Below are 27,741 nucleotides of genomic sequence, written 5' to 3'. Positions count from 1 at the left end.
CTTGCATTTCTGTATTGGTTTATTCACTTACATTATAAATAAGAATGCTGTTTCTCTCCCTAGTTTTCAGCACCAGCATTCATAACTATTTACAGTATAAGAGATACTGAAACAAAAGAACCAATCTTTGTGCTATCAAGCCATAAATACATGTACTCATTGCTTTATAGAACAGATGTATTCCACTGAAGTGACTATAAAGCAAGTTCTAATTCCCTCTTAACATTAATTACTAGGTGGCCCAGTGCTAAATTTAGAGTTGGGAAGAGCTTAATTCAAATCCTGCCTCAGACACTTACTAGCTGTAGAACACTGGGCAAGTTACTTAACTTCTCTTAAGCCTCAGTTTCCTAGTTCGACATTAGAAAAGTAACCAACATAATGATAATGTTTTTTTAAAAAATCCCAACCACATGATTATCTCAATAAATAAATAAATAAATGACTTTGACTTACTTACGTTAAAAACCCTACAAAGTACAGGCATAGAGAGACTATTTTTAAAACTGTAAAAAAGTTACTTACTTAAAAGTAAGAGCAAGCAGTATGTGCAATGGGATATACCAGACCCTTTCCAAATAAATACAGGAACAATGCAAGGATGCCTACTCTTCCCATTATTATTTGATATAGTTATAGAAATACTATCAATAGTAAGACAAGAGAAAGAAACTAAAATAAAGACAGGCAAAAAGGAAGTAAAACTATCCTTACATGCAGATGATATGATGGTCTATCGAGAAGATCCAACAAATCAACAAAAATAATAACTGAGACAAAAAATAGCTTCACCAAAGTTGTATGCTAAAAAATAAATCCTCAAATCCAATAGCATACAAATCTAGGAGCCAATAACGAAGGGATATCTCATTGTATTGAAACAATTACAAAATCACAAACTATTTGGTCATCAAACTACTAAAGCCCACAAAATGTTTATATAGATTCAATTACAAAGTGCTGCTTAAAGAAATAGAGAGCAATTAAATTGCTAGGGAAATATTTAGTACTCTTGGCCAGACTGTATCAATAGAATCAAAATGACATTACTGCCAAAGCTAAATTTATACATTTCATGCTATACCAAATTATCAAAAGTATATTTTACAGAGTTCAATAAAATAGCAACAAAATTCGTTTGAAAAAATGAAAGATCCATACTACTGAGAGAGATAATAAAAAGAGGTAACAGAGTGAAGTTCAGCACAGTCAAAAAATACATCCCCAGTGACTAGAACAATGAGCCACCAAAAAAATCAGTGAATGTTTCAAAATCATAAAGAACAAGCACAAGTCAAAAGAAGAGGTATGAGAAGATGCCCCAACCCCGCCCTCTGCAGAGGTGAGAGGCCCACAAGTATCACGCACTGCACACACTGACAAACTTTTTCAATGTACTGATCAGTTATGCTGATTTTTTTCCTCTTTTATGTCTTCAAAAATAAAATTTGTTACATGGGATGGAGGAGAGGGGGACAGATGATAGGGGAAATTATGCTGATGCAAAAAAGGCATCAATAAAAAATTTATGTAAAACAAAAACAAACACAAACATTAATTACAAAACTGAAGATAAGCGTTTAAGAACAAAAATTCACACAGAATAATGAAACGAGAGTAAAGACCCTGGGGCATGCTGTCCATTATAATATACAAGCAATAGCAAATATCTCTACTTAATAGTTCATTTTTCCTCTATGAAATCCTAGGCACCTCCCTTCACTGTGAGCTACCCTTTCAGATCCTACCCAGACAATACTAATTTCCTTCAAACACTCTAGAACCCACTGAGCCTGCATTTCTATGTCACAAGACCTTAATTCATTTTAATTGTGTATTTATACTATATGACTTCTATATTTTGCCAAATGTTATCATCATTTAGTACAGTGTATTCAAACTTTAAAATTTCCCTACATATGTTTCCATAAAACAAAATACTCTCTCTTTTTATCAATTCATTAAATTAAAATTCTCATAAAATATAGGTATAACATCTAGTTAAAAGAGACTTCAGAGATGTCCTAAATCCAACCCTCATTTTACAGATGAAGAAACTGAAACCATAAAGCAGTTGTGACATGTAAATACTAGTATTAAGCTGAAAAAATACAAAAACCCCATTATGATAGGTATTGTTTAAAAGAATGATTTTGTGAAATAAAGCTATTTTTACACCCTCTTAGATGAACCAATATTTTGCTGACCTAGCTATGATCAAGTATATATATATACAAAATATTCATGTAAAAGAAACACTTTCTTGGTCCCTGTTCACTTAAAAGTCATTCTTTTTTTTTTGTTAACTTTTCCTTTCATTTTATTTTATTTTTTTAAATCATTATTTAGTTAATACTTTTAGTTTTCAGCCTTAATTTTCACAAGAGTTTGAATTACAAATTTTCTCCCCATTTCTACCCTCCCCCCAACTTTCTGATTGCCCCGCTCCCCAGTCAGCCCTCCCTTCTGTCACCGCACTCCCCCCATCCCCTTTTCCCTTACTTGTAAGGCAAGATAAATTTCTATGCCTCATTGCCTGTATATCTTATTTCCTAGTTGCATGCAAAAACTTGGGTTTTTTGAACTTCTTCTTTTAAAACTCTGAGTTCCAAATTCTCTCCCCTCTTCCCTCGCCACCCACCCTCCCTAAGAAGGCAAGCAATTCAACATTGGCCACATGTGTATCATCATGTAAAACCCTTCCACAATACTTATGTTGTGAAAGACTAACTATATTTTGCTCCTTCCTATCCTATCCCCCTTTATCCAATTTTTTCCCTTGACCCTGTCCCTTTTCAAAAGTGTTTGCTTTTGATTACCACCTCCCCCATCTGCCCTCTCTTCTATCACCCCCCCCCTTTTTTATCCCCTTCCTCCTTCTTTCCTGTGGGGTAAGATACCCAATTGAATGTGCATGGTATTCCCTCCTCAGGTCACTCATTCCCCATCACCTGCCCCCCTTCCCTTCCTACAGAACTGCTTTTTCTTGCCACTTTTATGCGAGATAATTTACCCCATTCTATCTCTCCCTTTCTCCCTCTCTCAATATATTCCTCCCTCATACCTTAATTTGATTTTATTTTTTTAGATATCATCCTTCATATTCAACTCATCCTGTGCCCTCTGTCTACACACACACACACACACACACACACACACACACACACACGTATATTCCCTTCAGCTACCCTAATATTGAGGTCTCATGAATTAAATACATCATCTTTCCATGTAGGAATGTAAACAAAACAGTTCAACTTTAGCAAGTCCCTTGTGATTTCTCTTTCTTGTTTATCTTTTCAAGCTTCTCTTGATTCTTGTGTCTGAAAGTCAAATTTTCTATTCAGCTCTGGTATTTCTACTGAGAAAGCAGGAAAGTCCTCTACTTTGTTGAAAATCCATATTTTGCCTTGGAGCATGATACTCAGTTTTGCTGGGTAAGTGATTCTTGGTTTTAACCCTAGCTCCATTGACCTCTGGAATATCATATTCTAAGCCCTTCGATCCCTTAATGTAGAAGCTGCTAGATCTTGGGTTATCCTGATTGTGTTTCCACAATACTCAAGTTATTTCTTTCTGGCTACCTGCAGTATTTTCTCCTTGATCTGGGAGCTCTGGAATTTGGTGACAATATTCCTAGGAGTTTTCTTTTGGGGATCTATTTGAGGAGGCAATCTGTGGATTCTTTCAATTTCTATTTTACCCTCTGGCTCTACAATATCAGGACATTTCTCCTTGATAATTTCTTGAAAGATGATATCTAGGCTCTTTTTTTGATCATGGCTTTCAGGTAATCCAATAATTTTAAAATTATCTCTCCTGGATCTATTCTCCAGGTCAGTGCTTTTTCTAATGAGATATTTCACATTGTCTTCCACTTTTTCATTCCTTTGGTTCTGTTTTATAATATCTTGATTTCTCATCAAGTCACTAGCTTCCATTTGCTCCAATCTAATTTTTAAGGTAGTATTTTCTTCAGTGGTCTTTTGGACCTCCTTTTCCATTTGGCTAATTCTGCCTTTCAAGGCATTCTTCTCCTCATTGGCTTTTTGGAGCTCTTTTGCCATTTGAGTTAGTCTATTTTTTAAGGTGTTGTTTTCTTCAGTATTTTTTTGAGTCTCCTTTAGCAAGTCATTGACTTGTTTTTCATGGTTTTGTCACATCATTCTCATTTCTCTTCCCAATTTTTCCTCTACTTCTCTAACTTACTTTTCCAAATCCTTTTTGAGCTCTTCCATGGCCTGAGACCAGTTCATGCTTTTCTTGGAGGCTTTTGATGTAGGCTCTTTGATTTTGTTGACTTCTTCTGGCTGTATGTTTTGGTCTTCTTTGTCACCAAAGAAAGATTCCAAAGTCTGAGTCTGAATCTGAGACCATTTTCGCTGCCTGGCCGTGTTCCCAGCCAAGTACTTGATCCTTGAGTTTTTTGTCAGGGTATGACTGCTTGTAGAGTAGAAAGTACTTTGCCCCAAGCTTGAGGGGTTGCGCTGTTGTTTTCAGAGCTGTTTCTACACAGCAAGCTCTGCCGCACCAGCACTTCTCCTCCCTCAAGAACCGCCAACCCAGACCAGACTCAGATCTAAGCAGGCTCTGCACTCCTGCTCTGATCCGCCACTTAATTCCTCCCACCAGGTGGGCCTGGGGCCAGAAGCAACTGCAGCTGTAGTTCTGTAGCTGCACCACCTTGGATGCCTCCAGGGTGGTGGTCTAACTGTGAACTCCTTTCACTCTGTCCCCTGCAGCTTTTCCCACTAACCTTCTCTGTTATCTTTGGTGTCTGGGGGTTGAGAAGTCTGGTAACTGCCACAGCTCACTGACTCAGGGCGCTAGGGCCTGTTCCGCCTGGCTCCAGGTCTGGCTGGTCCGGGCGCAGCCCAAGCTGGGCTCTGCTCCACTCCGCTCCCAGTTCCGTGCGTGATAGACCTCATCCAGCGACCACCCAGGCTGCATGGGCTGGAGCCCTGCTTCCCTCTGTTATTTCATGGGTTCTGCAGTTCTAGAATTTGTTCAGAGCCATTTTTTATCGGTGTTTGGAGGGTCCTGGGGGAGAGCCCTAGGCAAGTCCCTGCTTTCCAGCCACCATCTTGGCTCCACCCCCAAAAGTCATTCTGAGTTATAACTTGATCTTATGCTATTTACACTAAGTAATGCTGCTCAGTACAACACTGAGATTTACTTAAAGCACTTTACATTTCTTTTTCTCTATCAGGTAAAAATATCATCTTATATAATAACTTCATTTTTATCAAATAATAATTACGCTTCACATTAATCTTTTCCACATTACAACCACCTAAATAAAATTCACCTAAATTTCCAAACCAACTACTAAAGCAAGAAAGAGAAATAAAGCAGAAGAAATGGGGAGGAAGAACATACATGATGTGTGAACTGTTACCAATTCAAAGCATTCAATTAATTAGAAAATGACCTTCATATCTGTTTTATCTCTAGGATGTAAATTCTAGCAATAAATTAATTTTAACAAATTTCACTGAAACAAAATAACTTGGTGACCTTTAAAGTTCATAATAAGTTGTGTGTGGTGATGTTGAGGAGGCCAAGATCTCTTGACTTTGGGAGTTCTGAGCTGCAGAGGACTATGCCAATGTGGTGTCCCCACTAAATTTGACATTTTAACATGGTGAGACCCTAGGAGTGGCAGATCACCAGATTGCCTAAAGGGTAAAACCAGCCCAGGTTGGAAACAAGAGCATGCCAAAGCTCCTATGCTAATCAGTAGTGGATCAGGCTTCTGAGTAAGTCTAACACACTCATGTCTGGGTAAGATATGAAATAAAGTTCATTTGTAGGAATGCTTACAGCTACAACTATTTTTAAGGGATATTATTATACCTTCAATGTTTTTCCCAAATAAACAAAAGCAAAAATCTCCTCTTATTTACTTACAACCAGTGTCTTTAAGGCGGTTGATGGCATTAGAAAGAAGTCGAACACAACCAAGAAATCCGGCACCTTGTTTTTTATGGATCTTCTTGTGATTCCACACACTGATTGTTACAGAATCAGATTTTCCAATATACCTGCAAAATAAAATAACTATGTAAACAATACCTTGGTGAGTATGAAAGGTGAAAAGATCTATATCTGAAAGTCACAGACATCATTTTCCAGTGAGAAGCAATAAAAAAATATTCTGGTAACTTCAACATAAACAAAATGTTATAATATAAGCAGACTTGTACATGGCCTATTTCTATTCTTTATTTTGATTTAGTCAAGTCATGTGGCTAATATATAAAAGTTTTGCTTTAGTATCTCATGAACTTTTAAAAAAATTCCAATATAGCCTACTCCTGACACCAATTAAGCTACGTAATAATTTCTGATAGTGAAAAAAAGTTTATTTCAACAACAAATGTCTAAGAATGTCTATAATTATTATTCCTCCTTAAAGATGTAGAAAAAGTGATTGCATATTGACTGTATTCCAATTTGTTATAAAAGTAATCATTTTAACACAGTCACATTCTATTACATTAAATATTATTTCAACTTCAAGAGATGTTGTCAAGGTTGACAGACCAAAAATCTGACCTACCTGAAATGTTTAAAATTGCCGTGGAACTGGAATGTGCATGCTCATGTAACGCTTTATCCCTGCTTCTTTCCTGTATGCAGGCCTTGAGGGAACAGGACTCTTGCGATTTCACTTCACTGCCTGCAGACAAGCAGAGCAGGGAAAAGCGTTACTGCATGTGTCTGTGCATATACCTACATATACTTAAAAAAAAAAAAAAGCTATGCCATAGCTGATTATTAACATGGCTAAAATAGGTGCAAACTTCAAGATAACCATAATGACAAAAGAATCCTTTAGCTCTATCAATGTCTCTAAGAAGTCAAATTTTTGGTCCAACAACCTTGACCTTAAAGCTTTTATTTCAAAAAACAAAAGCATGATAAAGTCATACAAGGAGAGCTCATTCAGTAAACTGAAAGGGTCTGACCAATTTCATTCAACATGGAAAGTATGCTTAATTTATCTGTCTATTCTTCTAGTTTCCTGATCTTAGTACATGTAAATAACACTATATCATAAAGTATCTTCAAATTTACCATTTTATCTATTTTTAAAATAAAATGACATTTAAAAGTCAAAAATACTTCTTTTAAAAAAATCTTTGATGTATATTTGTGAGAAAGAACATCCCATGTTCATAGGGAGAATATTTTATTATAAAATGCCTTTGCTTTCAGAAAAAATTTAATTTAATCTTAATTTTTTAAGAATAAGATTATTAGTTATGAAGGTGATATTATATGTTATAGAAAAGGCTTGAAATTAAAACCCTCCTAATATTAGATCAAAAAATATTTGAAATGAATTGTTGAATTGACTACCCTCAGGAGTTCCATTCTTTTTAGGTCTCAGCGGCCTGCCTAGAGACACACTGAAATATTTTCAGCATGTAGACTTCTCTGAAACAGGCTTGACAGAAGGTAATGTACTCTCTACTAGATGAAATAGGCCAAAAGTAAAGTGTCAAACTCCAAACATAAAGGTTAAATCACAAAGAACAAATACAGTAAGAATTCATGTGTTAGGGGTGCCAGAGGAGTTATTAACTGATGAAAGGAGGGCAGGAAGTTGATAGGTAGCAGTATTTAAAAAATAAGAAAAAAGAATGTAAATGAAAAGAGCAAAAGGAAGTTCAGAAGAGGGCACAGACAAGTAGGAAAGTTTTATAACTGCCATATTAAATTTAATGGACAACTAGGTAGCACAAAAGATGGAACACTGGGCCTAGAGTCAGGACAACTTGGGATCAAATTCGGCCTCAGACATTAGCTATGTGACCCTGGGCAACTCACTTAACCCTGTCTGCCTCAGTTTCTCATCTATAAAATGAACAGGAAAAGGATATGGCAAACCATTTCAGTCGTTACCTTTGCCAAGAAAACCCCAAATGGGGTCATAAAGATTTGCAAACAACTAAAATGACTGAACAACATTAAATGTAATGTAAACTGTTTCTGAAAAAACAAAATTTATATAAATTCAATTTCATGTACAATCTTTTGTTCTCTATATAGAGTATTTGAGTTCATAACAAAAAGGGACATTATTAAAAATTTAATGAAGACTTCAACAGCTTCCTATAAAATCTATACTAACAATTTTAAAAAAACCCTAAAATATTAAACTATACTAGACTCTCACCAAATATTGGATCTATTAAAGGTCATCCAATCAATTACAGAAAAGTCTGAATTATAATTACTCTATTTTTGAAGAAAAACTATAGGATTATCTTCCAATAAATATAGTAACAAATTAGGCTTACTTGTTCAGTCATTTACTCATGCCCTATTCTTCATACTGGTGGTTGTTTTGCAAATACACTGAAATGGTTTGTCATTTCCTTCTCCAGTATAAGGCAAACAGAAGTTAAGTGACTCACCTAGGATCACACATCCAGTATTGAATTGAACTCAGATCTTCCTGACTCTACTCAGCTTATTCTATTCACTAAAGCCACCTAACAAATCAGGCTAACATAGCACAAATGTAATAATCACCTAAAAAGCTGGCTGCAAGCACTAACTACAAAATCAATCAGGTAATATCTCATAAATCTCCTATAAAGATGCTTCTATAATTTCTACAATTTTTATTTAGCTTCTTTGTTTTTCAAACTAGAAGCTTGTTGTCTCAGTTATGTGACCTCGGGTGAAAGTAATTTAACCACCCAAAGGCTGTTTTGTAGTCTGTAAAATGAGGATGTAAGATTAGATGATCTCTGAGATCCCCTCCAGTTGATCTATAATGAGCTACAATTACTTTTAAATAATATTCAATTTGTACCTGAGTTAAACACCAAAAACCTCTCTAATGACAAAAATGTTTAACCTAGCTTATATTCTCTCCAGGAGTTATACAGATAGTAAAATTATTATTTTTTTTTGTTATTGTCAAGATGTATAATTATTCCACTCATCAAACTGCCTTTTGCAAGGTTTGGCTAATACATCTTACACAACTAGGATGTTGCTGGGCATTCGTTTTAGTTATGTCTCACTCTTCACGACCTCATTTTGGGGTTTTCTTTCGCAAAGATAACTGGAGTGGTTTGCCATTTCCTTCTCCAGCTCATTTGACAGATGAGGAAGCTGAGGCAAACAGGGTTAAGTGACTTGCCCAGGGTCACACAGTGAGTATCTAAGGCCAGATTTGGACTCAGGAGGATGAATCTTCCTGACTCCAGGTCTGGTACTAACTGCCCCACAGAACTAAACACAACACAAATTATTTCATTGCTCCTCAGAGCCTCTTTTACCCACCATATTTACAATACAATGATATGTTAAACATTTATTGTTCAGTCATTTTCAGTCATATATGACTCTTCATGATTCCAATTGGGGTTTTCACGACAAGGATACAGGAGTGGTTTGCCATTTCCTTCTCCAGCTCATTTTACAGATGAAAAACCTCATGAGGCAAACAAGGTTAAGTGACTTGCCCTAGGTCACATAGCTAGTAAGTGTCTGAGGCCACATTTGAACTCATGAAGATAAGTCTTCACTGTGCTACCTAGCTGCCCTAAACATTTATTAATTGCTTGCTATCTAAGGGGGGAGAAGACAATACACAAAAGGAAGTTGAAAGGGGCCCAGGGCATGATGAAGATGATGATGAAGTTGAAATCAAGCAGAACAGTTACTTTCAAAAGTAAATTTTAAGACATTACCTATATCTAATTCAAGAGCCTAATTTTTCTTAAATGCTGAAATACAGAGAGTATATATTATTCAGTAAACATGGAAAACCTCCTAGGGAATATTTTTATCTCAACAATATATATGGAAGAAAGAGAAGAAAAGAAACCTCTAATCTTGTAGGTCATTATAAACTTCTTAATAGAGCTTATTAAAAATGAAGATAAAATTATACATAATTACACATACTTTATCTTCTAGAATCCCCAAGTTTTTTAAATCCAAAAGATTTAGACATTGGAGTTCATATGCACTATTAAGAGAGAACTAAAATTATAATGAACAACTTCTTCCAAATTTTGGTGCATTCCTACAGAAACATAACAAGTATCTTACCCAAAACAACTTTTTTTAAAAACTCCTTTATATCTTGAAAAGCAAAAACAGAGTAACTGCCATACAGAGTCAGGCCCTTGGGTATTTTGTTGCTAACAGCAATCCCAAGCATACATTCAAGAGGGGCAATGCTCCAGTAGATAAAAAGTACTGGACCTAAGTCCAGGAAGATTTCAGTTTTGAATCTCTATGCCACTGATAATTATTAGCCCCGTGTGACCAACAGTAAGTCACAACCTCTAAGATCTGTTTCTTCATCTGTAAAACAATGATTACATTACTTATAATAGCCTCTTTAAATAGTTATTAAGGGGTTCAAAAGCATCTAAAACACACTGCAAACCTTAAAGTACTGTATCTGTGCTGGCAGCACCATCATCATCTATGGAAGGACAAAACCAAGTTGAAATCAAGAATACCTGGGTTCAAATCCTGGCCCAGACACTTATAAGCCGGGTGACATTACACCTCTTTGTGTCCCAGTGCTTGTACCCAATGACTTCTCTCAGGTCCCTTCCAGCTTTAAAGGTATGACCCTGGGGGGGTTCGCGGGGGTGGGGGGAGCGGGGAGAGAATGGGCCTTTAATAGAAAAGAGGATCTTCAAGTAATCTAGAAGAAAAGACCAGAGTTGAGTAGAAATACTGAAAGGCAAGTGATGCCTAATAGGTAACTCCTACATAGCCTTTTAAGGTAGGTAGGCATAGTGTTTTACAAATATATAGCAATATTTGAGAAATGAGGCTTTTATCGGAGATACTATAAAATTTTCTGATAAAGGCCTAATTTCTCAAATACATAAAGAACTGAGCCAAATTTATAATAATACAAGTTATTTCCTAATTGATAAATGGTCAAAGGATATGAACAGTCAGTTTTCAGATGAAGAAATCAAAACTATCTATAGTCATACGAAAAAATGCTCTAAATCACTATTTTTTTTTTACACATCACCCTCTTTATTCAGCCCCACAGCAACACACCAAATACAGCAAAAGGTGGGAGGGGAAGAGAGATGTCATTCATTCCCAATACAGTAATATAGCAACAAGAGATGAGGGGAAAAGGTAGCTTTCCTCAGCTCTCAAGGAGTATTGCAGGGAGGGATAGAATGGGGATGAGATGACAGAATCCACCTTTGGCTAGGTGGGCTATGGAGTGGGTAGTCTCTCCTTGGCTCATCTCAAGTAGGCTGGCAGCAGCTATTATCTCTGGACCACAATGCCAAGTCAAGATGGGAGCTGGGGTTAGCTGTGTCCAGACTGACATTATGGGGGGTGGGGCAAGAAGCTGCCTAGACCTCCTTAGAATCTGTTGGGGAGGTTGGGACAGGCCAAGGGGAATCTGAGTAATGGAAGGCAAAAAAGGGTTGGAGAAAAAGAAATCTTCTAAGCAGAGAGCTGGATAACCTTATACTTCAGGTGGAGCTAGGGTTTGGATGTCATGGCCCTGGGCATCAAACAAGGCACAGAAGGATGGATACCAAATGGTTCTGAAGAAGATTGAGTTACCAGATCCAGAATTCTCTGCCCTTTCATAGCCAGGCTTCCAGGGTGCTGGCTGGCTCCCCTCTTTGAGGTTCTGGGTGAGAACTGGGGTCTGATCCCCAAGAAGCTGCTGATCAATAGTGTTTGGTGCCAAAATCTGCTCCCTATGGAGCTGAGCAGCTGGAAAGGACCCAGGCTAGGGGCTGTATGGTGGAGGGATCCCTGTGTCATCCAGACTCTCTTCTCCAGAGCCACAGTCTTCTTCTCTAAATCACTATTGATTAGAGAAATGCAAACTAAAACAGTTCTGAGGTACCAACACATACCTATCAGACTGGCTAGTCTGACAGAAAAGGAAGATGATAAATGTTGGAGGAAATGCAGGAAAACTGGGACACTAATGCACAGTTGGTAGAGTTGTGAACTGATCCAACTATTCTGGAGAGCAATTTGGAACTATGCCCAAAGGGCTATAAAACCATGCACACCCTTTGACCCGGCAATAAGTCTGTATCCCAAAGAGATTTTTTAAAAAGGAAAAAGGACCTATTCATACAAGAGTATTTGCAGCAGCTCTTTTAGTGGTGGCAAAGAATTGGAAACTGAGTAATGCCCATCAATTGGGAAATGGCTTAATAAGTTGTGGTATACATTTGTAATGGAATACTACTATGCTATAAAAAATGATGATGAGCAGGATGATTTCAGAAAAACCTGGAAAGATTTATATGAACTGATGCTGAGTGAAGTGAGCAGAACCAAGATTAACCAAAGTAACTGCAATGATCAACTGTGAATGACTTAGCTATTCTCAGCAATACAATGATCCAAAACAATCCCAAAGGGATCATAATGAAAAATGCTATGCGCTTCCAGAGAAAGAACTGATGGAGTCTGAATGCAGACCAAAGCATACTATTTTTCACTTTCTTTCTTATTCATTTTTTTGGTTCAAGTTTTCTTCCACAAAAATGATTGATATGGAAATATGTTTTACATGATGGCACATGTATAATCTATATCAGATTGTCATCTCTGGGGCAGAGGAGAAGAGGAAGGGAGAAAATTTGGAACTCAAAATTTTTAAAAAGAACATTAAAGTTGTTTTTACATGTAATTGGGGGAGAAATAAAATATAATTTTAAAGACAACTAAATATATATAGTAATAATAAAGAACAATAATACAGGCTCACAAAGTACTCTATATATGTTATCTTGTTTGATTCTCACAAGGTAAGTACTATTGTAATCCCTATTTTACCAATGAAGAAACTAAAGCTGAGTTTACATGACTTGACTAGTGTAACAGAGCTAGGAAGTGTCTGAGACAAGATTCAGAATACAGATTTTCCTTATTCCAGAGCCTGTACTTCAAGCATCAGTCACATGAGTTAGGATGGCTACAAGGATAAACAAATTTGAGAGCAAATGAATAAAGAAATATTTACATTCTCATAGAAAGAAAAGAGACAAGTTATCCCTTCACCGTGCTGTCTTCAAAGACCACAAAGACAGAATAAAAGAAAAAAAGAGAGTAGATATAATTTGGGGATTTTTCTGTTTTATGTGGAAAGAGGAAATAAAAGGAGGGGAAAAGGAACATATCAAGAAGAAGAAAGGTTTGCTATTTTGAATAAATGGGATATGCAAGAAGAATTACAAACAAGGGAAAAAGGCATGGAGGATGCATATCCTGACTTCACTCACTTGTGAATCAGATAATGGAGGGCTGAACATAAAGGTACACAAACATATACACTAAGAGTCTGATATACACTAAACTCAGAAAAAGGGAAAGGAAAGGGCCAGGAGTGAATACGGGAGGGCAGGAAGGATTGCTCACAAGCAAAATAATCTACTTCAAAGTGCTAATTATAAACAGGGAGATTTTTAAAAAGACAAAATTTAAGAACCAAAGAAGGTGCCATGCAAGGTTGCTATTTGTCCTTCATTCTCAAAGAAGACCATGACATCAGGAAGGTGATGCCATGACATGCAAATGCTTTAGATTTGAGTGAGGGAGGGCTGTGCAAAGTCACCAGCCTCACTTTCTCCTCCAGAGCCATCTGGGTCCAGAGGCCAGATAAAGATCAGGACAATTGGAGATGGCCCAGGATTCAGTGGGGAACCTTGGCCTTTTTAAACTAAGGTCTTTAACAGGTCTCAGCTTGACTGAGGCAACACTTATTCACTGATTAAGGCTTAGTAAGAAATGAGTCAAAGAATGGCCTCTTTAAAAAAAAAGAAAGATCTCGCTGTGCTAGGTAAAAAGAGGAAAAGCAGAGTAACAGAACAGACAACTTCGGTTACAGATTTTTAGTGTTTATTAGTTTTTTGCTTTTTCTCCAACACTTCTACAATGCAAAGAGAAAGCATGAAGAAAATAATTATTTTAAAATAATAATCATTTATTAATTTATGTATGTACTTGGCACCGTGCTAAATGCTGGCAACACAAAGACAGGTGAAAGTACCTAACTTCTAGAAGCTCAACCTAATGGGGGAGACAATATGCAAATAATATATACACAAAAAAAGCTACAAACAAGATAAATTGGAAATAATTAATGGAAGGAAGGCATTAGAATTAAGAGGAACCAGAAAAGACTTCTTTTTTGGGTGAAACTTTGGGGAAGCCAATAGGTAGAGCTACCAAGGGAGAATATTCCACGTATGAACGGCAGACAGTGAAAATGCCCAGAGCAGGAAAATGAAGCATCTTTTTGGAGGAATGGCAAGAAGGGCAGCAGTACTGGATCACTTACAGTGGTAGGATACAAAGGTACAGTTGATGAAGGCCTTTAAACAACGGAGAATTTTACATTTGATCCTGGAGGTGATAGGGAGCCACTGAAGTTTACTGAATATTGGGCTGACATTATATGCAGCAGGGAAGAGATGTGGCAGGAAGATCAACCGACAGGACGATAGTCCAGGAGTGAGGTAATAAGGACCTGCATCTCAGAGGTGTCAGTATCAGAGAAGAGAAAGCAGTGTATTCAAGAGATATTAGGAGGGTAATATCAACAGGACTTGGCAAAAAATTGGATACAGGGGGAGGAAGGGAGTAAAGGGTTAAGAATAACAGCTAGGTTTCAAGCCTGGGGAAATTAGGAAGAAAATAGTACCTTCAATAATAATAGATAAGTTTTGAAGCAGTTCAGTTTTGGACATGTTGACTTTAAATGTCTACTGGACATCCAGTTTGAGATGTCCAACAAGCAGTTAAGAAATGAATCACTGGAGGTCAGGAGGAAGGTTAGGGATGGATAGGATTTGAGAACATCATTAGAGAAATAATCATTGAATCCATGGGTGCTGCATCACCTCCCTGATGTCATGATCCTCTTTGAGAATGAAGGATAAACAGCAACCCAGCAAACCAGCTGATGAGATCACTAAGTGAAAGAGAACAGAGAAAAAAGAAAAGAAGGCCCATGACAAAGCCTTGGGAGATACCCAGGATTAGTATGCATTACCTGGATGGAGATCCAGCAAAGGAGACTGAGAAGGTACAGCCAGATAGATACAAAAACCAGGAGAGAGTAGTGTCACATAAAATCTGGAAAGAAGAAAACATCAAGGAGAAGAGGGTGATCGACAGTGTAAAAGCCTACAGAGAAGTCAAGAAAGATGAGGATTGAGAAAAGGCCACTAGATTTGGTCATTAAGAGATCACTCTTAACTTCAGAATCATTTCAGTTGAATGATTAGGTCAGAAGAAGCCAGACTGTACAGTTAAAAAGAGGGATTTCCTGAGATAACATCCAAAGGAATGCTGCAATTAATTAAAAGGCTTTCTCTGGATTAAATTATACAATCACATACGTTTTCTTCTGAATCTGCCTCATCTTGGTTTCTATTTTGCAGGGCAATCCTGTGGAATTTCTAAAACTGATTTAGATTATCTAGTTATTTTGTTAAGTTTAACATTTTACATTTAGGAAATACTCATCAATTTCTTTTAGATTCTCCTCCTATATTCATAGCCTAGAGATATGAATATTAATCTCTGATAATGTCTAAGATTTCTTTTGCTCTGGATGTAATCTCTTCTCCCTCATTTTAGCACTTTAAGGTCTCCTTTTTTATTTTTTATTTTTTTTTTGGCAAAAACAAAAAAATTCTTGGGTTTTGATCATGCTGATCTCAGCTCCTATATGATGTATTTCTTCTGTTAAGTTTCTTAAGAACAGGCTCACATCACTCATTTTCTCTCTCACTCCCTCATTTTAGAGAAAAGGTTAACATTCAGGGCTTCAAAAACTCCTTCACAATGTGCTGAAAATTCTTTACTGGTATCTTAAGCAATAAACAACCACTCAATTATGCAAATAAATTTCTTTGTGACAACAAGTATGTGCATACTTGAAGCATTAAAAGTTTGCTGCTAAAGTGATTTGGAACTAGCACGATCGGATGCCCAACAATTTTGATATTCATGCAGTGATCACATCAAACTCTAACCTTTGCTTCTGTCTAAGTGCAACATGCACCTTCTCAACCTGTCATCAAATTGCTTCTAAACTGCTAAGAGGATGTGACGTTTAGGAGAAACCAATTCCCAGTGTGCATATGCTCATTTGCACTCTGAACACTATACTAGAGAAACTCCCTCATTCCCCTGTTACTTTGTAACTGTACCACATCAGCTATGTCATCATGCATTCAGGATGCCACCAATGTTTGAGTTCGTATGGTACAAATTTCAGACTGTTTGAAAACCACAATCTACGGACATGTGCATTAATTACAAGCCACAAGAAACCATCACAGTGTGTAGAAGAAAATCTTTCACTGCTCCGCAATGCAGTATTAAGTCTGTTTATGAACTTTCTTATTCTTCTATCTGGCAGACTTTCAAAAGAAGAGGTTAGCAACACCAGTCAACCTTTGAGCAGAGTTTCTGTGACAGCATAGCTCATGCGCTACCAATAAAAAAGAGCAGAAAGTCACATCTAAAGAGATTCTTTCTTTACTAAGGCTTACATATAAATATTGTTTAAACTAAGCAATGTAATGTAACTAAATTTGTTTGAGAAGACAAGAGGAGATGGGAATGAAAGTAAACACAATAGCTGGCTGCAGGCAAGCAGAAGGACCACCTCACCCTCAGAGAATGAAGCAAAAGGGGAGACATGGTAGGGATGATGTCAGAGGAATCTGATATGAGAAAAAAGACCTCTTGCTAGACCTCTAATTTTTCCGTGAAGTATGAGGCAGTATCCTCAGCAGAGAGGGTAGGAGAAATGAAGTAGAGTGAGAGGCTTGGGGAAAGAAGACAAAGTTTGAAAATAGGTGTTGTGGTGAGAGGGAAAGGGAACCAAATAGAGAGGAGGATCAAGACTGTCCTGCTATAGTGAAGGCTCAGTTGAAATTAGCTAGTATAAATTTATAATGCAGCCAAGTCAGTATAATGCAGTCGTTTCATTTCTTCCACTTCTATTCAGCAGCACATAAGTAGAAGCAAAGGAAGCAATGGTGGAAGTAATCCAAGGTTAGGGTTTGGCCAGTGTGACTGGCAATAAGTCAAGGGAACATGAGATTCAAAAGTAGAGAATACTGTAGAGTGGGGACCAAAGATTATTTTTACTCTACCACCATGACAAGTGGAAAGGGAAGAAAGGGGAAGGTGTAGAATATGAGTCAAAGTGTAGCCAGTACTACAAAGAGTAAGGAGGGAAGCAGTATTGTCATGAGGGAGCTAAGTCTAAGTGGATGCCAAAAGATGTAAGGAGAGAGAGATTTAAAATGAAAGCAAGACTTAATAATAGAGGGCAAATCTCAAATGGGACTTCAGAAAAGGAGGGTAGGATTCAGAGGGGACTGTTGAGGTAGTGTTGTGTACTTGGGGTTATTTTTTAGTATCCAGTGGTTTAGGAAGACTAGGCGGATGTATGATAATCAGTGCTAAATAATTCCAACAACAGTAACAGGGAGTTCCACTGATGAAGTATGAATTTATATCAAAGTGCCATAGTATTGTAATAATACTAAGCTATTTCTGATTCTCTCACATGCCTTTTTCAAAAGTTAGATTCTAACCATCTCCTGTTTGAAATCTTTCCCAAGTACATGTGCCCATAATTATAATTCCCTCTGAGCTCTTATGACAAAACAGACAATATCTAAAGTGCCCTTCTATTACATTTGGAACACAGAAGTGCACGATAGAGTTGACCCTCGAGGCAATCTGAATCAACTGACCTATTCTTATCTCCCCTTTTACAAGCCACCCTGAAAAATCATCCTTATCCCCTCCTTTAAGGCATCCCTGTAACAACTTCTGCCTTGCAACATTACAGTGTGGATGTCTTAGCTCACCAATAAGAATAAGCTCTGTAAGGGCAGGGATTATACAATGTCTTTGTGTCTCCTATAGTGCTATGTATAGCAGATGCTCAATAAATTTTACAGAATGAACAACCAATAGGAAACTCAATGGGCAATCTATGAGGATCACAAATGTCTAATGTGAATTGATTTGCGCCTAAATCACCACTGCAAACAGGAAGATGCAATAATGCAGTGACCTATGCAACAAGTAAACTTATTTTCTTTTAGATTTATTCGTATTTGTATTCAACTTTTAGTACACTAGGATCCCAGAACTCTAGCCCCAATTCTTTCACCAACTTGTACTGAGGTCTTGGGCAAGCCACTTTACCTATTTATGTCTCCACTGCTTTATCTATTAAATGAGGGGGATGAACTAGGTGATATCTCCAAGTCCTTTCCATACCTTACCTCCAATGCCTTAATAATATACTCTACATTATTCCTCAGATTTAAAAGAAATCTTGTGAGGCAATCGAAGGATCAGGGAATTTTAGTGCTAGAAGGAATTTCACAGATCTTTTAATCCAATTTCCTTCTTTTATAAATGATCAACCTAAGTGACAGCGCTACAATGACTTATCCCCCATGCCTGGAAAGCTCTCCTACCTCAGCTCACCTCCCAGCCTTCTTTTAAATCTCAACTAAAATTCCACCTTTTCCAAGAAGCCTTCCCTAATCCCTTTTAATTCCATTTGCTTTCCCTCTTTAATTATTTCCTATTTGTCCAGTACAGATCTTGTTTTGTATATATTTGGTTATATGTTGTCTCCCTCATTAGATTGTAATCTAATGGAGGGTAGGGACTGTGCTTTGCCTCTTTTATATGCATACCATCATCTATCAGCTCTGAATATTTTACTATTCCAACAGTCAAAAACACACACACACACACACACACACACACAAAAGCAGGAAATGAGGACTAGGTAGGCTACAAAGAAAAAGTTGAACATTCGGAGTTGACTTCATAGTGCCACAAGTAATTTTAAAACATGCACCATCTGGTAAGTCTGTCAAGAAGAGAAGAGAGAGATCACAGTTCTTATATTTGCCTCACAAAAAAAAAGAATAAATGATAAGCAAAAGCTTTCCTTCCCTACAATATTTTTGTTGTTGCTGCAAAGAGTTACGAAACTGCATATTCCCACTTAGGAGTTGAATACTACATGAGCCAAAATAATAGGGTTTTTTTCTTTTGGTCAAAAAAACTTGGGTAAAAATGAAGACTAGTATAGTATCAAGGGTAGAAGAGGCTAAAAGCCATGGAGATAAAAATTAATGCATCAGTACTTTATAACACACTCAGCTAAAGTGCCACGTTCCCCATCATCACATGGAGGCAATTCTGGAAGGCTGCGCCAGCAGAGGATAACCTTTCTCTAGCAGATCCCACCAAGCTAGAAAAGTTTCCAATATCTCTCAATATCTGTCTTTCAACCAAAGACCAGCCGTATGGAAATCTGAAGAGGCTTATCATCAGAAGGTTAACTACCTAAGGTGATGAATTATGATCAATATCAGTGGAAGAAGTATCCACAATAATGAAATCAGGAAATTATTTCTTTTCAGAGAAATTACAGAATCCACCAAATTCATCCAATTATTTAAATAAAATTATAAACATAACTGACAGCATATGTGGAGTTGACCTTGAATCAATCAAAAAGACATGATACCATCCCGAGTCATTACTGGCAGGCCATGTAAGCCTGAGCAAATCCACTTAACCTTAGGGGCCCAGGCAATTCTCTAAGTCTAAAAGTTATGCAGCAGGAAGTCTATCTGCACTAGTGTTAGGAGTTTCTTCATAAATTCTCTACACCAATGAAATTACAAGCTCTAATGAAAAAAATTTTAAATACACAAAAAACATGAAAAAGGCAAATAAATTCGAGAAATTGGAATTCACCATTATTTAAGCAAGCATATATCCTGACTTTATTATTTCAATATCAATGAGTATTCAAAAGACGTAAAGATCATTTAAATCAACATGTCAAGATCATCACCACTGGTTGGTTCTATATAGTATGATTCATCTACCTAGTGCCAAAATAATATGAGAGCATCACATTCTACTCATCTGCCTTTATAAGCTGTATCCCCTAACACTCTGCGTGGGCTCATTCCCCAATAGTTAGCAAATTCCCAATCCCTCTTACTCTTTCCAATTACTATGATATTAAATCTCTAAATGGCCAAAAAGTAAACCCAACTATAAACTCTAATGCCTGTTCTCTTGTTCTAATTCAACTGAATCTTTTTTTTTTATATTGTTTGGACTTTATTTTCAAGAGTGATGTGTTCCTTGGGTATTTGCCCTGAGTGTTAGATACAATTAAGCCAAAGGCATGTCATATGCCACAATAAATTTCATATGGACAGACACAACATAAACATACAAAGTCACCACAAAAATATCTTTTCAGTTACGGATAAAGGGGGGTAATGAATAAACACATGTATTCAAAAAAATAAAAGGTAATTTCAATTAAAAAAATAGATTTTACACAAAGTCAAACCACCTAAGGTAAAAATTTCACCAAATATCTATGATAGAAGTCAAATATGCAAATCTGATAGGGAACTGACAAAGCCATTTCTTTTAAGTTGCCAAAGGATATGAAAACACAATATTCAAAAGAATATGTATGTGTATATATGTACAAACACATGTATCTTTGTGTGCATATGTATATTTAATCTTTATGAGGAAAAAGGCTTAAATCAGTTATACTTAGAGGAAATAAAATTTAAAATAATGTGGATGTATCATTTCACCTAGTCCCTAGCACAATGTCTATCTCAAAATAGTACATCAAATAAACATCCGAAGATAATAAAAAAGAATAGTCCACCTGGATCTTAACCCCACTATGTCCTATTCTAAATCTGCCTGCCCCTTCCACTGTGCTCTCTAAATCTCCTATTCTATGGTTAACAAACTGCATTTTATTTTCCTCTCATAATTTTTCAATTTTCTGGTTCCATGAGACCAGGCTCCTTCCAGATGATATATCCATGGTCATCCTTTCCATTCTTGTTTTACCTTCTTTCATACCTTCCAATTTACAGTTCCTGGGAGACTGTAAATACTCATTGCTCCTCATTGCCACCTTCAGAGTCTTCTTCTATTGCCAACAATCAGAGAGAGATAAGTGGGGGGGTAGAGAAAGTAGTAGGTCTGGAGTCAGGAAGACCAGAGCTGAAATCTGGCCTCAGACAACTACTAGCTATATAATCCCAGACCCCTGCCTACCTCAGCTTCCTCAATTAAATAACGACACAGCACCTATCTTGTAATACTTGTAAAGCATTTAGCACAGTGCCAGGCACATAGTAGGTGCTTTATAAATTCTTCTTCCACTCTCTTCCTTTCCACGCACCAATCAATAACCTTTTCTCCTTTGACATTCACACTATCCAAACTTATCACTCAATCCAAATGCTGGTGGTTATTACCTATCAACCTCCAGGGCATTCTTCTTCCTTCTTAGTGAAGTCAGGGCCTGGCTCACTGTCTTCCTCTCCACTTTTTTATACCCCAGTTTCTCAATCTACTCAACTCCCATGACCTAATCCTCTTATTTTTCTTCAACTATATACCAAGTATAGTCAGACCTCTGATCTTGCCAATGCCACAAGTATTCCATTTTCACGATCATGACTTCTGAAGTCCCTTTATCTGATAATTATCTCTTATCATTCCATTTCTTCCTATATCTAATTCCTCTAAAAAGTATCCTTTGTCCTCACCACAACCTCCAATCTCTCCCCTCTTCAGTACTTTTCCAGGTGATCACCCCTACTCTGGCTATCCTCTCTAATCTTCCAAATATCAACCCCTTAAATGAACCAGTTCAACTCTGCTCGCAAACCAACCCTTTCCCTCCCTTTCCTATCAACACTCCTATCTTGATAAAACCCAAATCTGGAATGCTCTTACGATCATCTGACTCCTCTATTCCTATTCATGCTGATGAACAGGACCAGAGACCTGAAATTGTAAAGGCTGTATCCAATCACAGCAGCAATAAGTGTCTTTTTCTGTTGTTAATGTTTGGTCATTTCAATCATGCCCAACACTCCATGACCCCATTTGGGGTTTTCTTGGCAAAGATACTGGAGTAGTTTGCCATTTCCTTTTGCAGAACATTTTACAGATAAGGAAACTGAGGCAAATAGCTTAAGTGACTTGGCCAGGGTCACATAACTAGTAAGTATCTGAAGTTGGATGTGAACTCACGAAGAATTTTATTCCTTCCTCATCATTTCTCTATCTTAATCATCAGAGGCCTCTTATTTCTTAAAGTTTCCCATACAGCCCCCTCTTCTCCCCTGAGGACTTTATCCCAGATTTTACCATGAAAACCAAGGCCATTCACCTTGGGTTCTCCTTTCTCCCTCTTATTTCATTAACTTCTTGACATCTTCCTCGATTATTTTTTCTTTCTTTACTCCAGTTTCTGCTGGCAAGACACAGCCCCTCTCCTCATCAAAGCCAACCCCCGCCCGTGTACACCCATGATGACATTCCCTCCTGCATTCTCCAGAAGACTGTCCCACTATCATACCCTCACTCTCACCTCCATCTTTTCCTATTAATTGATTCTTTCCCTGATGCCTACAAACATACATCAGTCTCATCTCTCCTTAAGAAATCCTCAAAAGATCCTACCATCCCCCCTTTCAAACATTCTGTATATCTTCTACATAAATTCTCCCAAACACCATGAAAAAGCCTTCTATACTTGATACCACTTCTCTAACTCTTCCCTAATCTTTCTGCAAATCTAGTTTTCAACTTCATTCTCAAGTGAAGCCACTTTCTAACATTACAATGATCTCATAATTGACAAAGCTAATGGACTTTTCTCAATCTTCGGCTTTTCAAAGACTCTGCTGCATTTGACATTGTTTACCAATGTATCTTCCTGGATATTTCCTCATCTCTGGGTTTTCATGACACTGTTCTCTCTCTTCATTCTCCTCCTACCTATCAGACTAAATCTTCTCAGTCGCCTTTGTTAGATCATTATCAGTATCATAACCACTAATTGTGGATAAACCTCCAAGGCTCTGTCTTTGGTCTTCTATTTTCTCTCTAAACCATCTCTTGGTAACCTCATCAGCTCCCACAGCTTTATCTATCATTTCTATTCAGATGACTTTCAGATGTATGTATCTAGCCCCAGTCTCTCCTGTATTCCAGGCCCATATCACCAACTGCCCAGTGGAAATTTCAACCTAAATGCACCTTAAGCATCTCAAACTTAACAAAACAGATCACTATCTTTTCCTGAAAATATACCCCTCTTCCAGATTTCCATATTACTCCTGAGAACACCACCATCCTTACACTCACCCAGGTTCACAACTTTAGGATCATCCCTTACTCCAAATCCCTTCTCTCCACTCACACAGCTACCACATTGGTTCAGGTCCTCATCATCTCTGGCCTACTACAATAGCCTCTTAAGTAGCTGCCGTACCTCAAGTCTTTCCCTAATGTGAGCAAACTTCCATAATGCCAACAAAGTGATTTTCCTAGAGCACAGGTTTCTATGTCACTCCTTTACTCTTATGTTCCAGTGGCTCCTTGTTATCTCTGAGATCAAATGTAAACTCCTATTTTGCATTTAAAGCTTTCAACAATCTGGCCTCTTAACTCCCTAGCCTTCCCATATATTACTTCCCTCTATGCATTCTTAAAATCTAACTGCACTGGTATACTTGCTGTTACTCACACATAGTATGTTCCATCTCTATGATCTGGAGCCCTGGCAATTCTGTATGCCTAGAATTCACTCTTTTTTTTTTTATTTCTACCCCTTAGAATCCTTAATTTCCTTTAAGACTTAGCTGCTGGAGCAGCTGACCCTCCCCTCCTGCCCCAATTATTTGTACCTTGACATACAAAGTTATTTTGAATCTGTTTTATATGGATCTTGTACATACATATATACATTCACTTATCTCTGTATCAGTAGCACTTAGCCCAATGGCACATAGCAGGCACTTAATAAATGTTTGTTGATCAAATGATGTCAGATCTTATTCTCCTAGAAAATTACCTAAAATTAAGGTTCTTCTTGCTGTAGTCTGATTTTCATTCTGCCTTGTCCTACCTCTAGAAATAACGATGTTCATGAGTTCAAATCTGATGTCAGACACTAGTTATATGACTCTGGGCAAGTCACTTAAGTATGTTTGCCTCAGATCCCCCATCTATAAAATGGGTTGTTGAAGGAAATGGCAAACCACTCCAGTATCTTTGCCAAGAAAATCTTAAATGGGGTTACAAAGAGTTGGACATGACTGAAATAACACAACAAGAAATAACTATATAGAAAAGTAGTTCCCAATCTTTGAATAAAATGATCCCTTTTTAAATCAAAAAAGATCATGAATAAGACTCAGAGTAGTTACACAGTCTAGTAACTGATTAAGAAAACACATAACAAAAGAACAATGCTTGCTATGACAACAGATGAGCTTTTCAAAAAAGAAGCTAACAGAAGACCAAACACTATTACCCAAGCCACAACTGTTCCTCTAAATATTCATTTTCAGTGATTCTATGCTTTTTTAGATGTTGTATCACCAAATCTGAATTACATGCATTATTCCAATCTTTTAAACCTACAGGTCATAATGCTGATTCCATTTTGGATCAAGTGTATTCTTCACAGTATCTGTAGAATGGCATTGGCCAGATCCATCAACCACCACTTTAGCAAATGGATCAGGAAGTCCTGTGAAAAAAATGGGGAGATTTTCTTTTTAACAGCATATTTTTGACACAAGAAGCAAACATTACTACATATCAGTAGCTATACTTTAAACAAAATGCTCTCCAAAGTTACCAATGATCACTTAGTTGCCAATCACATGGCAACTATTAATTTAAAGACTATTCCGCATTTTAATTCTCTATTTTGATCATGTCATTTTAGCTCCAAATATGCATCATTATGAACAGATTAAAGAAATGTAATTTCTGTAAACGTTAAATGCTATATATTTCTTATTGTTGCAAATACTTCTGCTTTTAAGTTACAAAAGCCTAAAAGTTGAATAAAAACATAAAAAATCATAGTATTGGAAGGAACTGATCAAAAATCTAATGCATCACAACCTTCCAGGAAAATGCTTAATCCATCCATGTCCTCTCACACTTAGAGAATTCCATTCTTTGCCCATTCTTCTAAACTTTACAGTTATAAAACTTGGCTACCAAGCATTTCCTACATATACACTATATACTTAGCATTGTAAGGGATACAAATAGTGTAAGACAGTCTCTATCTCTCCTACTGTCTAACATAGGGGTTTGCACACAAAAGATGGATTGGTAGATTTGATAAATTTAATTGAAGTCAAAGAACTTACAAGGAATATTAAATTATATGAAAGAATCAGGTAATAACTATTACATTATACAGGGCATTAAGTGGCACCATGGATAGAGTGCCAGGCCTGAATTCAGGTATATTCATCTTCCTGAGTTCAAAACTAGCCTCAGACACTAGCTGTGGGACCCTGGGCAAGTCACTTAACAATGTTTGCCTCAGTTCCTCATCTACAAAATGAGCTGGAGAAGGAGATGGCAAACCACTCCAGTATCTTTGCCAAGAAAACCCCAAATGGGGTCATGAAGAGTCAGACACAACTGCAATGACTAAACAACAACAAAAAAACTACATTATACAGTATATTAAGAGTTCAGAAAAGGGACAAACAAGTATGAATCAGAAATTAAAATTTTATTGACTAAATAAGATTTAAGGCAGATCCTTAAGGATGGAAAGGATTTGATTAAATGTAAAGAAAAAGAGATGCATTCCAGGATGCATGAATAAATAAATACACAAAGATAAAATGTTTGGAAGACTGTGAGGAGACCACTGATTAGAGCAGAGGATTGGGAAGTAAAATGAAAAAACTGGATAAATAGGTTAGGCTCATAACATGAAAGCCACTCACTCACTGTAGATCCTTGACCAGGAGTGATATGATTAAAGCAGGGTTTTAGAAAAATTAACCAAGGAGGAAACTGTCCTAGAAAAGGGAAGAGACAGAAATCAGGAAAGTCTGCTAGTAAACTGTTGTAATCCATGTAGGAAAGATAAGAAAACACTAGGATGGCAGAAGAGATAAAAGGGGAGAAATGGCTGAGATAAGAGACATTTTGAAGAAAGAAACAATAATATTTGATAAAAGAGAGAACTTGAGGGAGGACCAAAAAATACAAAAAGGACACTAGTAACTGATAAAAATTTTGTATAATATGTAAGGGTATACCCTTTTCGGACCGGCAATTTTGCTAGCTGGAAGGGACAAAAACAAATTTGAGACTTGTAATTGAAAAAAATATGAGGGGGCGGAGCCAAGATGGAAGCTGGAAAGCAGGGACTTGCGTGAGGTCCCCAACTCCCTCCAAAAACCTGTAAAAAATGGTTCTGAACAAATTCTAGAACTGCAGAACCCACAAAATAGCAGAGGGAAGCAGGGCTCCAGTCCAGGACAGCCTGGATGGTCACTGGGTGAGGTCTATCGCGCACAAAACTGGGAGCGGAGTGGAGCAGAGCCCAGCTTGGGCTGCGCCCGGACCAACCAGACCAGGAGTCTGGCGAAACAGGCCCCAGCACCCTGAATCAGTGATCTGTAGTAGTTACCAGACTTCTCAACCTCCAAACACCAAAGACGACAGAGAAGGTTAGTGGGAAAAGCTGCAGGGGACAGAGTGAAAGGAGTTCACAGTTAGGCCACCACCCTGGAGGCAGCCAAGGTGGTGTAGCTACAGAACTACAGCTGCAGTTGCTTCTGGCCCCAGGCCCACCTGGTGGGAGGAATTAAGTGGTGGATCAGAGCAGGAGTGCAGAGCCTGCTCAAGATTTTCGAAAGGTCAGGGTTGGCAGTTCTTGGGGAAAGAGGGATGTTGGTGTGGCAGAGTTGGCTGTATAGAAACAGCTCTGAAAACAACAGTGCATCCCCTCAAGGTTGGAACAAAACACTCTTTACTCTACAAGCATACATACCCCGACAAAAAATTCAAGGGTCAAGTAAGTTGGCTGGGAACACGGCCAGGCAGTGAAAACGCACTCAGGTTCAGTCTCAGACTTCGGAATCTTTCTTTGGTGACAAAGAAGACCAAAACATACAGCCAGAAGAAGTCAACAAAATCAAAGAGCCTACATCAAAAGCCTCCAAGAAAAACACAAACTGGTCTCAGGCCATGGAAGAGCTCAAAAAGGATTTGGAAAAGCAAGTTAGAGAAGTAGAGGAAAAATTGGGAAGAGAAATGAGAATGATGTGAGAAAACCATGAAAAACAAGCCAATGACTTGCTTAAGGAGACCCAAAAAATACTGAAGAAAACAACACCTTAAAAAATAGACTAACTCAAATGGCAAAAGAGCTCCAAAAAGCCAATGAGGAGAAGAATGCCTTGAAAGGCAGAATTAGCCAAATGGAAAAGGAGGTCCAAAAAACCATTGAAGAAAATACCACCTTCAAAATTAGATTGGAGCAAGTGGAAGCTAGTGACTTGATGAGAAATCAAGATATTATAAAACAGAACCAAAGGAATGAAAAAGTGGAAGACAATGTGAAATATCTCATTAGAAAAAGCACTGACCTGGAAAACAGATCCAGGAGAGATAATTTTAAAATTATTGGACTACCTGAAAGCCATGACCAAAAAAAGAGCCTAGATATCATCTTTCAAGAAATTATCAAGGAGAACTGCCCTGATATTCTAGAAGCAGAGGGTAAAACAGATACTGAAAGAATCCACAGATTGCCTCCTCAAATAGATCCCCAAAAGAAAACTC

General features: G+C 37.5%; 1 protein-coding gene across 1 annotated transcript in view; it reads right to left on the bottom strand.

Annotated features, from left to right (window-relative positions):
* The window catches only part of SMURF2 (SMAD specific E3 ubiquitin protein ligase 2), a 145,060-nt gene that overhangs the window by 70,787 nt on the left and 46,532 nt on the right, over nucleotides 1-27,741 (bottom strand). Inside the window, exons 3-4 of the mRNA XM_036755337.1 lie at nucleotides 24,553-24,661; nucleotides 5,911-6,044 (exon numbers count right to left, since the gene is read on the bottom strand). Of these exons, the coding sequence (XP_036611232.1) occupies nucleotides 5,911-6,044; nucleotides 24,553-24,661 (243 nt within the window). The remainder of the gene's footprint in view (nucleotides 1-5,910; nucleotides 6,045-24,552; nucleotides 24,662-27,741) is intronic.

This window comes from Trichosurus vulpecula, chromosome 4 (assembly GCF_011100635.1).
Source record: "Trichosurus vulpecula isolate mTriVul1 chromosome 4, mTriVul1.pri, whole genome shotgun sequence".
Lineage (NCBI taxonomy): Eukaryota > Metazoa > Chordata > Mammalia > Diprotodontia > Phalangeridae > Trichosurus > Trichosurus vulpecula.
Note: the sequence above shows the minus strand (reverse complement) of the source record. Positions and strands in the feature narration are given on the sequence as shown.